This window comes from Onychostoma macrolepis, chromosome 25 (assembly GCF_012432095.1).
Source record: "Onychostoma macrolepis isolate SWU-2019 chromosome 25, ASM1243209v1, whole genome shotgun sequence".
Classification (NCBI taxonomy): domain Eukaryota; kingdom Metazoa; phylum Chordata; class Actinopteri; order Cypriniformes; family Cyprinidae; genus Onychostoma; species Onychostoma macrolepis.
This window is the reverse complement of record NC_081179.1, coordinates 6,020,645-6,039,617: the sequence shown is the minus strand read 5'-3', so window position 1 is coordinate 6,039,617 and position 18,973 is coordinate 6,020,645. Positions and strand designations below refer to the sequence as shown.

At 34.7% G+C, this 18,973-nt stretch overlaps 1 protein-coding gene across 8 annotated transcripts in view; it reads left to right on the top strand.

Annotated features, from left to right (window-relative positions):
* Positions 1 to 18,973, top strand: part of LOC131534664 (AP-3 complex subunit beta-2) — a 42,044-nt gene that overhangs the window by 4,952 nt on the left and 18,119 nt on the right. For 6 of the 8 annotated variants that reach the window (XM_058767671.1, XM_058767668.1, XM_058767670.1 and 3 more), the window contains exons 2-8: positions 8,738 to 8,813; positions 14,713 to 14,787; positions 15,001 to 15,096; positions 16,360 to 16,520; positions 18,107 to 18,173; positions 18,258 to 18,440; positions 18,516 to 18,692. In XM_058767671.1, coding sequence (XP_058623654.1) covers positions 8,738 to 8,813; positions 14,713 to 14,787; positions 15,001 to 15,096; positions 16,360 to 16,520; positions 18,107 to 18,173; positions 18,258 to 18,440; positions 18,516 to 18,692 — 835 coding nt within the window. Of the gene's footprint in view, positions 1 to 4,878; positions 5,143 to 7,855; positions 8,217 to 8,737; positions 8,814 to 14,712; positions 14,788 to 15,000; positions 15,097 to 16,359; positions 16,521 to 18,106; positions 18,174 to 18,257; positions 18,441 to 18,515; positions 18,693 to 18,973 lie in introns of those variants that run through there. The other 2 variants (XM_058767673.1, XM_058767674.1) reach the window with 2 other exon arrangements.

The window sequence follows — 18,973 nt, the reverse complement described above, 5'->3', positions numbered from 1 at the left end:
AAATCAAATTGAATCAAACTGTGTTGGACAGAATGACAGTGAATCAAACTAAATGGTACTTATTCAAATAAATTACAAACTGTATTAGAATTAAACCTTTTTTAAGTGAATTGGAAAGAAAAAAAAACTGAATTGAGCTAAATCAGATTGAACTAGACAGAATGAAACTTATTCGATTCTTATGGGACAAAAAGAAAGTGAATCGAATCGAAGCAGATTGATTCAAATGTATTCAAACTGGATCAGACAGAATGACAGTAAATGGAACTGAACCATACTGATTTAAATGAATCAAACTGCATCGGCAGAATAAAAACAAATCATTTTAATCGAACTGAATCAGTCAGAATGAAAGTGAATCAAATCAGTGAATCGGTCTGATTTAGTTTATAATTCAGATTCAGTTGCTTTCACTCAGATTTAGTTTGACTCAATTTTAAAACCAATCTTAGCTGTAAAAAATTAAATATTATCTAGTAACTAGTTCCACAGATTTTTTGCATTCACTCAATTTCTCTCTTCAGAGTGTTGCCTGAATTGTTATTTAGTTGGCTCAACCTTTACTGAACTAGTTTTACAGTCTATTCAACTAAAATGTTATAATTGGTTGAACATTTAGAAAACTACAGCAAATTATGTCAATTAAAATTGAACCATTTACCTAAACTAAGATTTATTATTTGGGCGTCATAAGAAATCGCTGTGGAACCAGTTATTGCATTTTATACTGATCTTAACAAAATGATGAACTGGTGTCTAACAGTCACTAAAAACACATAGACAAATGCTATGTTTTGCATGCAATTATAGTGTACACTACACAATTAACAATAGTGTGCAACACTGATGTCACATGATCACATTTTGTGCATGTTTTACATTAAGCAAGTAACATCCAGTTTTAATCTTTGATGCAAAAAAACTGTTATTTCACATTTTAAAGCCAAGAAATATTTGAACCTTTTTCAAACGAATCAAATAATGAGTCAAAAAACAGAAGCCGAACGTGAATAGTGCAGAATGTGCACACACACTCAAAACAACATGCATATCTGCACTGGGGTTTTTTATCTTTAGTTAACATTCAAAGCGAAGAATAATACAGTGCTTGTGCGCGTCGACTTCCCAACGAAGGGGTTTTCCTGTGAAAAGCCTTTTTTCAGAGCAGCGTTTCTAGCTGAGTCATATCAGAGAGAGGGAGAGGCAATCGACCGTTGCAGAAAATACGATGGAAAAGAGGACGAGGGACAGAAAAATGTGCCAGAGAGCTGGGAAAGAGCGATGGTGTGAATGAAAGGAGAGGGAGAGACAGAGCGTGTGTTTCATGGGGGGCGGGCTTTGCTGCTGGTGGGCGGGGTTTAGCTCTGCTCAGCGATCAGAGCAGTGTGTTCACCATCAGTCGGCTCTGAGCAGGATGAGAACAGCTTTTGCCGTCACCTCCCTTCTCGTCTCCTCACCTCTCAGGGCCGCCTCACGAGAAAGACGCTTTGAAGCCTCCGTATCTGCATCGAGCTGAAGACCAGACCTGAGGATTGTACTTGAGCTTTTGGAGTTTACGGCCTGCTGTTGCTTTTGTGCCGGATTCTACAGGTGTGTGTGAGCGTTTGACTCTTCAAGGATCATCTACAGGTGTGTTTACCTGCCTCAGGGGATCTAAACAGGTGTGAAAGTTTTGGGACTAGCTTGACGATGACCACCATGCAGAAGTTGCTCCAGCTGCCGGTGAATGCTGTGAATATTGTGAAGAGCGTGCAGGGAGTCGCTCAGGGCCAGGAGGAGGCTCTCAGCCCGGTGCTGACGCCCGACAGCAGCCCACAGAACTGGTACAACGCCGTCCAGCCAGAAGAACTCCGACACCTGAGATCTGGGGGGACGGGTGGAGGGGGTGGGAGCGGATGGGGCGAGGGGTCAGAGGATCGACCTGGACTGGAGGAGGGGCTTACCAGCGTTCAGTCGCAACCTTTACGGTACGCTAACACTCACGTAAAGTCATGAATGGCTGTGTGAGTGATCTCTCTCAAAGCGTAATTTAATTTTGCTTCTGTTGTTTCTCTGAAAAAAAAGGCACAAATGAGATTGTTTACATAAAAATCATTCGAAATATAAAATGTTTCATTAAAAAGAATTTTAAATCAGGACTATCTATAAATGTATAATGTTATAAATTTTAAAAAATGTACATTTCTAAACAGTATAAACAAATTTTATTTTATACTAATATAAATGTATAATTTATCTATGAATCTATAATGTTATAAATTAAAAATGTAAATTTCTAAACTATATAAACTCATTTTATTTTATACTAATATAAATTATAATTTTATAAATTATAATTTAAAAATGTAAATTTCTAAACTATATAAACTAATTTTATCTTATAATTTTATGTTTATATGTATATAATCTATACGTAATGTATACTATATATATATATATATATATAAATATATATATATATATACTATATATAGATAAAATGTATACTATATATAATAAGTAAAAATTGTATAGTAAATATGATGTGTGTGTGTGTGTGTCTTTTATGTCATTTGGTCTTGGAAGACTTTTATTGTAAAATTAGTGTAAAATTAAATAGTTAATTTTTTAAATTAAAAGAATTTTAAAAATGATCTCATTGCTTGTTTTATATGTAAAACCCATACACATATATATTGTAATATATATAATTTACATATAAAATATAATATATTTTTACAATTATATGTGTACACACACACACACACACACACACACATATATATATATATATATATATATATTATATATATGTGTGTGTGTGACCCTGGACCACAAAACCAGTCATAAGGGTCCATTTTTTTTTTTAAATTGAGATTTATATATTATCTGAAAGCTGAATAAATAAACTTTCCATATGGTTTGGTATGCTAATATTTATACAATATTTAGATACAACTATTTGAAAATCTGGAATCTGAGGGTGCAAAAAAAAAAATCCAAATATTGAGAAAATTACCTTTAAAGTTGTCCAAATGAAGTTCTTAGCAATGCATATTACTAATAAAAAATTAAGTTTTGATATATTTAGGTAGGAAATATACACAATATCTTCATGGAACATGATCTTTAAATTAATAATAATTATTTTGACCCATACAATGTATTGTTGGCTATTGCTACAAATATACCTGTGCTACTTATGAATGGTTTTGTGGTCCAGGGTCACATATATATATAATTGGTATAACTCTTATTATCTGGTCTCTTCTGAAACTCTTTAAGACACATTGGTGTCTAGGAGAAATTAGTCTCATTAGTGCTTTTTCTTTCCTACTGGATTTTCTCTTCTTGTTGTTGAACCTCTTGAGCAGAGGGTTTGTTAATTGTCAGCTCTGGTTGGTGTAATAGTCACCTGCTCATACAGTGTCACCTGAGTCAAGCAGATCTTCCTCTACACATAGTCCAGAACTGTTGGCAGAGACTCGAGGAGTATCACTGTCTCAGAGTTTGTGTCCAGAGAGGATAGTTGTGCTCCTTAACAGGCTGCAGGAGAGAGAGAGAAACACTGTGGAGCCTTGAATTATGAATAACTTTAATAATATGGAACTCAAAGTGTCTCATGCATGAAGAAGAAGACAATAGGAGAAATATTGCAAATCAGATTCTTTGCAGGGAGCTTACATTTCATTACATATGGTCATTACAGTATGCTATGAAATGGCTTTACTTTTACATTAGTTAAATGTTCCTCTCATGCAAAGGCAGATGTGAATGCTGGCACAATGCATTGCTAGTGATTTGCGCTGTTGAACATGTTCTTGTGTTTTAACTGTGTCTGTAACAAGTGCTCTAGAGGATGGTAGAGTTTCCTTCAAATGTCTGCACATTAAACTAGGTGTTTTACAACTATAAACATCAACAGTATTAATTTCATACACAACTAAATAAAATGTTGATTTTAATGTCTATTCTGACCTTAAAATGTATTTTTTACTTCAAACTTACATTATTTTAAGTAAGTTATAAGTTTTTGAAATATAGTAAATTTAGTAATTTATATATATATATATATATATATATATATATATATATGTGTGTGTGTGTGTGTGTGTGTATATATATATGCAATATATAATGCAAGCCTGATTGTAAAGAAATATCTATATTATATGCAAATTATATATATTATATTATATATGTGTATGGTTTTTACATATAAAATGAGCAATAAGATTATTTTTTTAATTATTGTAATTTTAAAAAATTTAAATTTATCAGCTAAATTAACTATTTAATTTTACACTAGTTTTACAATCAAATTCGTCCAAGACCAAATGACATCATTTAGCTTCAAGCTTGCAATATCTTTTTTTTTTTTTAAATGTTTTTTTTTATAAATGCATATTTTTATGTAACAGCTTAGACTGCGCCTAAGAGTTTTCCCTTAGTGTAAATTTGCCCCCCATTGTTGCAAACATACCCAGCATCTGATATATCGTCGGACTAATTAATTTGCTAAAAGCTCCCGTATGTAAATCAAAGCACTGGTGCTCAGTCACTGCAGGTCAGGAGGGAAAGTGATTACAGGTTTGTATTCCCTCTGCATGCAGCAGTACATACTGTGATACAGAGACTTCCCACGGCTCATCTCTGATGTGTGACACTGTTTATCCACCGCATATATTATCCAAAACAACTTACACTTCATTCAGTTCTCTGGAATATGACATATGATAATCTGCTGTAATGTGGAGGTGATGTATCTGACTGTAGCACGTCTGCTGAATCACCGAGCTCGCGGTCATCCTCTTACGTCGCTCTGATCACGACCCACCGTGTGCGTGCGCGCGTGCGTTTGTGTGTGAGGTAACTGGAGCTGACGGAGCGCGTCCACACACGACTAGCACAGCCATCACGACAGGACACACACACTGATGCGTGAAAGGAAACATCGCCCACACCTTCTCACACACACTAATATTTGACAGTGTTTATACGGCGTGAAACTCCGCGGACCCTTCCAACTAATGAAAGCCGCCGAGGGAGTCTTTTCTCAAGAGCGATAGATAGTTGTGCTGGGTGGGAGACTCTGGCAGCAAATCTATTCACTGGAGTTTATTGCTCTCTTTGTTGCTGTGGAAACCAGAGAGCGGGACCTGGGTGTGTTGCGAGATATCATAGTCGTTTAATTCCAGCGACAGTGGCTGGGGGAATGTTTTTAATTAGCGACTTGTGTTATCTCGGCCAGTTCGTAATATTTTCATGCCACAGCTTTAGTTTGGTCTGTGATTGGCTCGTTCTGAACCTTGGGACATGATTAGGCCTGTCATAATGCTTGACATGTTTTCATTGATCAGGGTTCTGATCTGTGGTGTCGTCAGTGTTGCATAGGCTACATCATGTTTAGGAATTCAGGAGTTATTTTGCATATTATCGTACTACATTTGCCCATAACCAGTCTGCAATTTGCATAAATTTGCATATATTTTTATATATTTTAAAACATAATTCATTTCTGTGATCCAAAGCTGAATTTTCAGCATCATTACTCGTTCATTAATCATTGTAATATGCTGATTTGTTGCTCAAGAAACACATTTCTTCTTATTATTATCAATGTTGAAAACAGTGGTGCTGCTTAATATTTTTCTGAAAAGTATCATACATATATTTTTAGGATTTTTTGTTTTAAATTTGAGAGAAAGTTCAAAAGAACAGCATTTATATATGAAATATAAATGTATTGTAACATTATAAATGTTTTTACTGCCGCTTTGGATCAATTTCATGCATTGTTGCTCAATAAAAATATTAATTTTCCAAAAAAATTATTATGATGATGATTATTATTATTATAATTATAATATACAAATACTTATAAATAATAATAATTATTATTATTATCATAATAATAATTATTATTATTGTTGTTGTTGTTAATAATAATATTAATAATAATAATAATAATAAAATCTAGCTAACCCCAAACTCCCAAACAAAACCTTAATTTTGATGTTGTGGGTCATTTATGTCCAGGAGTGAGAAGGTTTAACACAAATGAGGCATTTTTAGATCTGGTTTTAGATTCTGTGAACTCAATTACTATTTCCTGTTGTGTATGAATCATCATGAATTATCATCATCATCAAAGAACTTAATTATTTAACTTAAACTTAATTATTATTTAAAACACACATTAAGTTCTCTTTGAATCTGAGCTTAGTTGAGGCAGTTTTGATATTTGATATTAGATGTGTTCATTCAGTTAGTTTGTGTGTGAATGCGTCTGTATGTGTGAACAGATGTCAGTTTGTTGATTTAAACCCAGCCAGTGTGATTAATGGTGAGAGAGAGCGATAAAACGAGAGACTCAACATCTCTCCTTCACAACTTCTTTCTAAAAGGAGATTGCTAACATTAGGATGTGGTTGCTATAGTAATGTGTATCTATGGACAGAAGGGTTATGGGCTTTCTTGAACGCAGGATGTCAGATGGTCTCATCTGTATCAGGCAGGTGTCACAGCCAATCAGAATGAGCTTGACTTGTCATGTGACTGATTTGCAGATCCTCAAATAAACCCCTCTTGACTCATTGTGGTTCAAATTGAGGATCTCTCACATTTAGATACATGCAGAAAGTGTTTAATATTTATATCTTTTCTCATCTGAGCTAATATTAATAGGCTTTCCCAGACGTCTGGAGGATCATTGGCTTTATTAATTACCGTGCCTTTGGGTTTGTTTGGAGTCACAGACATCAGGTAGAGAACCTGAAGTCAGTTTAGATCAACAAATACTAAAATCCATCTTCAATCTTTAAAGACCCTTTGAAAAGCCAGTTTTCTTTAATTTGTTGACATATTGTGTGAAACCGAGACATATTTTATGCATTTTGAAGGCCTGATTCCTTTTTAAAATGGCTGATATAGCTTATGTTTAAGTCAAAGGATGTGCAAAATCACACTTGACTGCTTGTGCTATGCATAAAAAGACATGTTTAACATGAATAAATCTATACCACTTCCTTTGCAACCAAAGTGTGAAAGGAAAATTAACTTTTGAACAACCAAAGACACATCTTCACACCTGAATTTACTAATTGCTAATGCTTGCAGGCATACTTCTAAAATAAAGCAAAAGGATATTCTTATTCTCTTTTTTATGACTTATACAGCTTAAAAAAACTGTGTTTTTAACCTAAATTAATCTAAAAAAGCACATTTTATAATTAACACTGTACTACAATAATCTACTGAGAGATGAGGAGCTTTTATTTAGAAATTTGCACAATACTTTTTTATTACAGGAATATATGCAGGAATATATATACATACAAACATAAATACATAGTATATGTGTGTGTACTGTGTATATTTATTATGTATATATAAATACACACACACACACACACACATACACCTATATATTTTGAAAGAATTTACAGATTTTTACATGTATATATTTATATTCATATAATTCATATTATAAATATATTTCATATATAAACAACATATTTTTCTTAAATATATTCCTGCATGTGTGTGTATTTACATATACATAATAAATATACACAGTACACACATATATTATGTAAGTAAATACTTTTATTTTGGATGCGATTAACCATTTGATAGCACTAATATATAGATAGATAGATAGATAGATAGATAGATAGATAGATAGATAGATAGATAGATAGATAGATAGATAGATAGATAGATAGATAGATAGCAATTTATAAAATTTTATTACATTAATTGCACTACATTTCTGCAAGAAGGTTAGAACAAAACCTTCATATATACCCATAATGCTTTGGTTCATGGACAGCCAATAAAGGCTATTTGCACAGCAATGCTGGGATGCTAAAATATCAGTTTGTAAGACTTTATTTATATTATATTATTAAGCATAAACTTGACAAACAGTTTTTTCTCCCCTCAGTCAATTAATAAGAAACTGTTGCATGAGTAGAAAATGGCTGCCCAGGGGTGTAACCAAGATGGCCGCCAAGTGAACTGACTTGCTTGAAAGGGATTTTTCCAGTGAAAACAAATGCTTCTCCAAAAACACGGAAGAAGAAGAAGAAACAAATGTTCAGAAGTTGCTCTTTCAGAAGAGAATTAATGTAGATCTCGTTTAAATGTCTGAGTATCAACTTTTCCCAGATCTTTCTTCTGCAATTCATCATAAGGCAGTTTTTGGCATCTATAGAGATGAATGAATGTAGATGGTATGGCTCAAGTAATTTGATTTTGGAAAAATTTGATGATCTTCATACTGAGATCTCTGACTTTACAGTATCTTCTAGTATCACAGTTTGATACTTTGTTGTAAAAGATATGCATTTGAGAGTTTTCTTCTCAGGAAAAGCATGTCAGAACAACAATTTACTGCCATTGATTTCTCTGAGAAACAATTGTCATCCAAATGAGAAAGAAAAGAGCTTTGTGGCTTCCCTTGGATTAGTATCTGGTGCTTATGAAAACCAAATCATGCTGTTGATGGTATTTCTGGGTGTGTTTGTCTGTTTTGATTCTCTGTGTGTCAAATTTCTGTGAATCCTTTGAAGGAAGGCTTGATTTAATTTGCTCTGGTTGGTTCTTCTGAACTCGTGAATGTCTGCAGGGCTCTTAAAGAGCTGAGATGAGTCTGGATGATACATCTTATAATGGACACCTTTCTGAGATATTTAAAGGAGAGAGAACTAGAACAGTTGATAAAAATTCAGTCTTTTTTGTTTTACATCTTCAGACACGATGACCTGAAGGAGATGCTGGACAGTAATAAAGACTCCTTGAAGCTGGAGGCCATGAAGCGTATCGTAGCGGTGAGTAAACCACAAACATTCATTATGTTTGTCTTGTTTTCCAGTCTTATATCAACATGCATATATTTGTGATGCATAATGACATAAGATATTAAGTCTTTTTTCTGAAACAGTAACCAAAATGAAGTGAGTTTTTGCTTAAAACAAGAAAATGTCTGCCAATGAGGTAAGAAAGAAAAACTTGTTTTCCCATTTGAATTAAGTTGAATATTTTCTCATCCCATTGGCAGATATTTTTTCTTGTTTTAAGCAAATACTCCATTTTGAAAACAAGACTTATCAAGTACATGCTTCTTAAAGGGATAGTTCACCCAAAAAATTAAAATTCTGTCATTAATTACTCATCCTCATGTCGTTCCAAACCCGTAAGACCTTCGTTCATCTTCAGAACACAAATTAAGATATTTTTGATGAATTCCGAGAGCTTTCTGACCCTTCATAGACAGCAAGGATCCTAACACGATCAACACACTGAAACGTAGCAAGGAGATCGTTAAAATAATCCATGTGACATCAGTGGTTCAACCGTAATTTTACGAAGCTACGAGAATACTTTTTGTGTGCAAAGAAAACAAAAATAATGACTTTATTCAACGATTCGTCTCCTCCACGTCACCTTATAGCACCATTTTGGAGAGTATCACATACGTAAACAGCATATGTTCTAGGGGTGGAATGGTACACAGATGTCACGGTTTGGTACGTACCTCGTACCTGCGTACATATTAGGGGTGGAACGATACATGTATTCGAACCGAACCGTCACGGTACGGACATCTCGGTTTGGTGCATGAGGCCTCAAGCCCAATTTATACTTCTGCGTCGGACCTACGCAGTAGCCTCAACGCCGTAAGCTGTGCGTTGGTTTTCATTTATGCTTCTGCGTCGTAGTCCGCATCGACGTGCAGTACACATGCGGACCGATAGTCCACAGTGTCCACGGGCATGTTGCTTGTGAACCCGCAGTAACACGGCAAAAGCTGAAGAAGAAGCGGCTTGTCAGAGAAGCATAGCCGTGACGGCGGTAAATAAATATCAAATCATTAAATCATTATTTAAAACAACAAAAGGGGACAACAACGGAACAGGAGAAGATGGCATTCTTTCAATCTCCACAAGCACGTGTACCGCGGAAGATCAACATTGTTTGTCGCGGACAACTACTGATGTATAATGCTATAGTATAATAAATAAGACACTTGTTCTTTGCTTTGTTTTATTTTAAATAAGAAGGTGTTACATTAAACTATATTACAGTGCTCATAAACACACACAAAACTCAAGTGCATACGGAAGGAGGGGTTCTAGCAGGCCAATCACAGCGCTTGCGGTCCGCGTAGAATTGACACACTGTTAGGTTTTTGGAGAGGTGTACGGTGTAGTTTACGGCGCAGGCCTGTGCGTCTCTGCGTAGGCTCGGCGCAGAAGTATAAATTGGGCTTTACGACGAATACAGGCAATTCACCCCCAATCCAGAAGGGGTGCCCGCAGTAATGCAACGCTGTTTGATAACCGCCAGCAGAAGAACAGCGAATGCCATGAGTTGCGCACTTGAAAACAAAGCCCCCTAGACAGTGACCATGTGCTGATTCTGAACGCGTCTCTCACATAGACTGACAAAGAAGTATACTTTAAAGGCTTGCACACTCAACTTTTTGCGAAAAGGAGCTTTGTGCTTGTGTATCCTACCTCTCTCATTCGGCACAAATCCAAATATTCCATAATATTTCCATATTTGCGATGTAACGTGTCTGAATGCTAAACTATTATTTATTATGTAAATTATAGGCTTTGTACTTCAGTCGCATTCCAACGGTGACACAGAGGCAGGCGCACTGATATTTGGTTCACTGTATTTTATTTTGATAAAGTACCAACTGCGCTGTCAAGTTAGCAATGCTGGAACTGATGTGTTTTTTTGTTTGTGTGTGTGTGTGTGTGTGTGTGTGTGTGTGTGTGTGCGCTCCGGCGCGATCACTTCAACTGTTTCCTTATACCAGCAGAATCAACTTTAAACACTTATTTTCTCAGCATATATAGGCTAAGTTACGTGTCACACTGTTTTTTTCCCCTTGTTTATCTGTAAACTAAATCAAATATATTTCAAGAATTTATTCCTTGTATGTATATATGTACTGAAGATTTTACATATATGTAATAATATTTAGTATTTCCACATCTAGGTGAAAAAAATTTATGAAAATTTTTCAAAATAAATGAAAAGAAACCGAACATAGTAGATTTTTATTTATTTTTTTCCCTGTTGTACTGAAATCATATCGAACCGAGGTACGTACCAAACCGTGACATCTGTGTACCGTTCCACCCCTAGTACATATGCTCTTCACGTATGTGATACTCTCCAAAATGGTGCTATAGGGTGATGCGGAGGAGATTAATTGTTGAATAAAGTCGTTATTTTTGTTTTCTTTGCGCGCACAAATTCTCGTAGCTTCATAAAGTTACAGTTGAACCACTGATGTCACATGGATTATTTTAAGGATCTCCTTGCTACGTTTCTGAGCCTTGATCGTGGTTAGTAATTAATGACAGAATTTTCATGTTTGGGTGAACTATCCCTTTAAGTAAATGTATGCTGCAAGACAAAAATACCAAGTAAGAAAATACATATATTTTTTGCATACTGTTTCACTTGTATTTTATACGCATTAAATGACATGGTAATTTACATTATAAAACAGAGCACTGGGTAATGTGTCCCACAATGCAGTTCTCTCAAGCATCAATTGTATTGTCTCATTGTGTGATGCACAGCTGGGCTGTGAAATTTGAGTTCAGTTTTCATGGATCATTGGTAATAAAGTCCCGGCAGGTTCAGTTTTATAGCTGTATTGATGAACAGAACCAGATATACACACGGAAATCTAAGTCAGATACCTGATTGTTTAGCGTTTCAGGAAGAGATATTTGGATTCATGTCGGTAATTATGCGACTGTGTAAATAGACAGAAGGCTGTAATTGAGGGCAGTAAATGCCCCTGTCACTGTGTGTTTTGTGAAGCCTTGGCTCTCGCCGGTTTGTAACTGTTGCATCAGGTCTGATTCTATAGCGAGACGAGCAATTTCAGCGAGCGCTTTGGAAATGGGACAGCTATGCGAAATGCGTTTAATATTCATGAGCGGTTTTAGTGTCTCTGTATTGTGAAGGATCAGATCAGGACTGAAATATTTATCACTCGGAGCTCAGAAGCCACAAACAGCCACCTGATACTGTTTCCATTCACAGAGCACAGGTGGCACCGGCAGCAGGTACACGATTCCTTCAGGACCGAGCCAAAATTCACCCTATTTGCTGTTTGTAATTTCCTGTGAATGATTCATCGGTGCATGTAATAAAAAATATGTTCTCTTCTAGTAGCAAGCAAATATTTCTAGTGATAATATAGTGCAACAAATTTATTTGAGTGGTTGTAATGTTATTGCAAACTGATGCAATAATTAAACACTGATATGTCCTATTTTTTTAAATGAAACTGAATGCTATCCTTATTGTTTCTGTGCTAGATAACACTGAACTGGTTGCATGTTATGTAAGTTAGACTATGTGATAGTAAAATGCTTGGATTCAATATTTACACTTAAACTAAATTGTGGCTGTTCAGTGTAGTTAGCAACCTTTTCAAATAGGTAAATTTAACCATTCAACCAAGTAGCTTGTCAAGCTAGTTACTGTTAAAGTAGGTCCCCAACACTTAATTTTATATAATAAATATAAAAATATATTATATTATATAATAAGAATAATATTTTATATATACAGTGCCCTCCAAAAGTATTGGAACAGTAAAGACAAAATTGCTCTGTTGGCTGTGGAGTCAAGACATTTACAAATATGATTAAAAGATGAATATGAGACAAAACTACAGAATGTCACATTTTATTATCTGATGTGAGCATAAGTATTGGGACAGTTGCCTCACAGGTCTTTCTAAGTGATCAGCTGTGTCCTGTTGCATTAATTCTTCAGATATTAAAAGCAGGGAATGTGTTGTATCAGTTATATCCATTACTTCTGCATTCTGAATCTTGCATTTGATGATGACACACACACCAGGATGAAAATGAGGGAGCTGACTTTGAGAGAAAAGAGGAAGTCAATTAGAGCTATAGCAAAAACAAAGGGCATGAAGAAATCATGAGTTTGGAAACCACCGGAGACATCAGCAACCAACAACGACCTGGCCGGCTGAGAAAACAACAGTAGTTGATAACAGACAAATCATAAAAGCTGTGAAAATGAACCCTAAAAGATGTGTCTGTAAAATCACCAACAACTTCCAGAAAGTGAGTTTTGGAACTGTGTTTATGGACCGATGAGACAAAGATGAACCTTTATCGAAGTGATGGGAAAGCAAAAATGTGGAGATAAAAAGTGAACTGCAATGATCCCAAGCATACAGCCTCATCTGTAAAGCATGGTGGAGGTGGTGTCATGGCATGGGCATGCATGGCTGTCTCTGGAACAGGCCCTCTCAACTTTACTGATGACTTAATGTATGATGACAGTAGCAGAATGAATTTGGAACGGTACAAAACCATCTTGCCTACCAATATTCAAGAAAATGCCACCAGACTCATCAGAAAGTGCTTGATATTGGTTCAGGACAGTGACCCAAAACACCCTGCAAGTTCAGTCAAGGAGTTTATAAAGGGCAAAAAAATGGAAAGTCTTAGATTGCCCAAGTCAGTCTCCAGATTTAAAGAGTAAAGGCAGAAACTCCCCAAAACAAGCAACAATTGGAACTGGCTGCATTAAAGGCTGGGAAAAGTATTTCAAAGGATGAGAGCAAGAGTCTGGTGATGTCTATGGGTCACAGACTCACTGCTGTGATTGTGCGCAAGGGATCTGCAACTAAATAATAGCTTTTAATCTTTTACATCTGCCTTATGTTCAACTGTCCCAATACTTATGCTCACATCAATGAGTGGGATGAACTCTAAAAGTGCTGTTCTTTTTATTTGGTTAAACATATATGTGTTGAAACGGCTAATAATAAAATGTGACATTCTGTAGTTTTGTGTCATATTCATCTTTTCATCATATTTGCAAATGTCTTGACTCCACAGCCAAAAAAACAAGTTTGTCTTTACTGTTCCAATACTTTGGAGGGCACTGTGTGTATATATATATATATATATATGAAGAGTTTATTTGCAAAAACAGATAACTCACTAATTTTATTTAATTTTCAAAAATCATGTTTTTTATTATGCTATCATGTTTTTATTGTGTTTTATTTTGTTAGTTAGCTAGTATTCTTTAGTAATTTTGTACCTAATCAAAATAACCCAACTGCAGTATGATTGAAATTAATTGGAATGCACAATGAAAAAACATGATTTTTGAAAATTGTTAAAAATGGAGTTATCTGTTTTTGCAAATGAACTCTTCATGTATGTGTATATATATATATATATATATATATATATGTATATTTTACAGGATTCATTTATGAATAAAAAGTTCAAAAGAACAGCATTTATTTGAAATAGAAATCTTTTGTAACATTATAAATAGCTTTACTGTCATTTTTGTCATTATGTATAAAAGTATTAATTTAAAAAAAAAAAGACAACATTTGACTAGCTTAAAATGTCTGAATACTTGTATGAATGTCTTAGCTTTGAACTTCTTTATCATCTAAACACACTTCTTTTTGTTGTTTTGCTTTAAGAAAAAATAAGTGTAAAATATTGACTAAGTGATAAAAATATATTTTTAAAAATGTATATAAAAAGTTTGTAACAAGCATGATAGACAGAATTTACATTTTTGGGTGAACTGTCTCTTCAAGTGCCCTAAGGTTTTTTTTTTAGTTAAACCATATACTGTACATCAGATCTAAATGTTACCCTGTTTGTGTGTGTTTTCCCTCAGATGATCGCCCGGGGGAAGAACGCCTCAGATCTCTTCCCTGCCGTGGTGAAGAACGTGGCCTGTAAGAACATCGAGGTGAGTGATACACAGAGAAGCAGCAGGAGACAGGAAGCGGCTCAGAGCTTACAGGATGTCAGCTTTTCTGGCTGTTATTAAACTTTAATCTTGTGTTAATATGCAATGGCAATGTGGTTCTGCTCATGAGTCACCGTACGCTCAAGTGCTGAGTCACAAAAATGCATTAAACACCAGATCAGAGCTCTATTCATCGTGTGTTTTCTCTCTCAGGTGAAGAAGCTGGTGTACGTGTATCTTGTCCGCTACGCTGAAGAACAGCAGGATCTCGCTCTGTTGTCCATTTCCACCTTCCAGAGAGGACTGAAGGTCCTAAAACACACACAAACACGTTATTCAGGGTCTAAACATGCTGCTTCATCCTGACAAAATCTCTTCATCTTCTCTAATCACTTTCACAACATCCAAAACATAAGAAAAGGCTGCACTCCTGTTTGCATACTTTGTATTAAAAGTGCATAATGTACTTTTGAGTATGTAGTAAGACTACGACTTATTTAGTTAAAGCTGCTGTTTATCATATTATATGTATAATAAAATGTATGTATATATATATATATATATATATATATATATATATATATATATATATATATATATATATATATAAAATGTATAATAGAAAAATAAAATTTTATATTTTATACCGTATAATAAATAAATGTATATATTATATAAATATAAATGATTATAAAATTATTTACATTTTTATAAAAATTTCTTTTTATTTTAGTAAGTTTGCTTTGTGCTTTTGCAAATTTTTTTATTAGTTTTTGTATTTGTTTATATTACTATTTAGGTTTCATTTATTTTTATATCAGTTTTAGTTTTAGTCTAGTTTTAGATTTTATTTATTTCCAATTAATTTTAATGCAACATTTCTAATTTCTCATCTAATATATATATATATATATAATAACAAACATTTAATGTTGCAAATTGTTGAAATTGATAATTTTAAAAATGTTTCAATAGGTTTAGTTTTAGTTAACAATAATACTGTACTTTGCTGGTGATGTAAAGTGCTACTGTACTTTTGAGTATGTAGTAAGATTATTACATCATAAAGTTTTATTTTGATACTACAGACCTTGCATATGGTTTGCTTTTTTCCCTCACCTTACAATACATGATTACTTTTAAAGCTTCTGTGGTTTTCTAATCATTTTTTGTTCTCAAAAGGGCAATGGAGAACTTTTACAAACCTCTTCCACATTGCAAGAGGATTTGGGAAACACTAAACCATAAATGAAATGCATAGCCTATTGCCAGAATCTGGAAATGGTATTCCATTCATGTTCCCAGTGTACTTTGACTGGAGAGGCACTCTCAAATATAAACTTACAGCACATAGTACAAAGTATGGAGAATATGCTAATAGTGATGCAGCTAAATGCTCAGTAAACACTCAAAATGTTGCAAAAGAGTCATATGGGACCAAAAATGCCCTCTAGTGTTCATATAAAGGAAATACCTCTCACACCCTTTAATTGTGCTGTGTGAAGTCACATTATTGAAGCATCGGTTTCTAAATGAATAATTCTCTGTGAATCATTGTAACCCCTGATTCAGGACCCCAACCAGCTGATCCGTGCAAGTGCCCTGCGTGTGCTGTCCAGCATCAGAGTGACCATCATCGTGCCCATCATGATGTTAGCCATCAAAGAGGCGGCGTCTGACATGTCTCCATACGTCCGCAAGACCGCAGCTCATGCCATACCCAAACTACACAGGTCTGGTCTGAACACAAATCCACCATCGGGAGTAATTAACTGTTCATTTAGATAATACTGCAGTTTATTACCATGATTTTAATTTAAAGGCAGGGTAGGGGATTTGGTTCAAAAACATTTTTTGTTATGCTGGTTGAAAGTCTTCACATCCCGACAGCAATCACTAAGTTAAGTGGTCTAAATGTATTTATATGTATTTATATCGTTTGTGGAAAGCGTAGGACCATAAAATATCCGTCCAATCAAAATGTTCGGTCCGAACATTACGATAGGCTGCCCTGCCTCCCTGTCAAATATGCATTTGCATACCTCTGTGCACCCTGTTCGTGCAGACATGATTATTAGCACGTTCCAGCGAGGGTGAAAGGCGCTATTATTGTAATATTATGCGTTATATAATATTTTCTTACGGGTTAATGAGACATGAGGTGATCTGGCAGCGTTGCATTCAATCCTCAACCAACACCGTCTCTCATCTGGTTAGCTCTGACGGAGCGCGTTCGTTTGTTTTTGAGGAGGTGTGGCTTTGCAGAGTGAGTATGCAGGGAGGGTGGGAATCTTGCTTTTAAAGCTGACTTGATATTACTAGCCTCTCCGAAATCGCCTACCCTACCTTTAATTACACTGCCAAAAGGGGTCTTTTTTTGAGTTTTTTTTTTTCCTAAGTTTCTTTTGCTCGCAAGACTCCATTTATTTGATAAAAAATACAGAAAAAGAGTAGTACTATGAAATATTATTCCAATTTAAAGTAACTGTTCTCTACTTAAATATATTTTAAAATGTAATTTATTCCTTTCATGCAAAGCTGAATTTTCAGCAGCACATTACTCCAGTCTTCAGTGTCACATGATCCTTTTGAAAACGTTTGTTTTGTTTTGTCAGGATTGGCTGATGAAAAGAAAGTTTAGAAGAATAGCATTTTTGATCGATTTAATGCATCTTTTCTGAATAAACACATTAATTTCTTCAAAAAAATTCTAACAAAATTTTGAAAGTGTATGTAAAAAAAAAAAAAAATATATATATATTATTAAAAAACAAATGTTTATTATATAAGTAATATAAAAATAAGTTTTGTGTAATATATAAATCTGTATTTTATATAAATATATTTTTTAATTTTAGATAAAAACTTTTTTATATATGTATATTTAGAAACATTTGTTTATTAATCTTAAATATATAGTTAAGAATGTAAAACTGTATAATCACTTTTTCAAGTCAATCTCAAGAGGATGATAAAGAACTTTGTGTATCCTTAAATATCCCACTAGCAAAAAAATAAATAAATAAATAGACATTAAATATTTATTTGGAATGAAATAATTTATGTATGAAAAAGCATGGAATTATGTGAGTGATATAATAGGAAATATGGTGACTAAGTGCTGATTATGTAACAATGTTTGACCACATAAATGCAATTGACCAATTACAATCAAGTATTTCAGACAGCTGTATGGTAAGTTTTCTTAGCATTGTAGATTTTAGTTTGACTACTTTAATATTCAATAAAAGTAAAATGAATTCACAAGTTGCAGGGGCTGATGGTCATTTCTCTCTCTCTCTCTCTCTCTTTTATTCAGTCTGGATCCAGAACAGAAAGATCAGTTGATTGAAGTCATCGAGAAGCTGCTGGCTGATAAAACCACAGTGAGTGACCGAATCATTTCAGGTCATTCCTGAGATATGATCATCATTCCTGACGTGTGTGTGTGTGTGTATATGTGTGTGTAGCTGGTAGCAGGCAGTGTGGTGATGGCATTTGAGGAAGTGTGTCCGGACCGCATCGATCTGATCCATAAGAACTACCGTAAGCTGTGTAACCTGTTGATTGATGTGGAGGAGTGGGGTCAGGTGGTCATCATCAACATGCTCACACGCTACGCCAGGACGCAGTTCCTCAACCCCAACATCAACGTGAGTATCACACACGTGTGTGTGTGTATCCCAGGAGGACATTTCCACTCTTAACATGTGTGTGTGAATGTGCAGGAATCTCTGTTGGAGGAGAGCAGCGACAAGGCCTTCTACGCCTCTGATGATGAGGAAGATGAAGATAAGAAAGCCGAGGTGGCCACTCTAGCGAAGAGGAAGCCGTACGTGATGGACCCCGATCACAGACTCCTACTGAGGAACACCAAACCCCTGCTACAGAGCCGCAATGCTGCTGTAAGTTTCACACACTCAGTTCTGCTTTTGCTTGACTACAAATTAATTAGCATTTAGAAACAGAATGATTTATTTTGTATATATTAAATAATCTAATCTAGAATATTTCAATAATTATATTTAGGCAAAATTATGAATGACCTGAATAGACATTTGGAATGACATTAGTCCAGTCATTAATTTTGACTAATTACGTCTTAATTTATTCCCTGATATGTAGAATTTTTATTATTATTATTATTATTTACAGTATTGCTAAGACTTTTTTCAATTCAATTCAA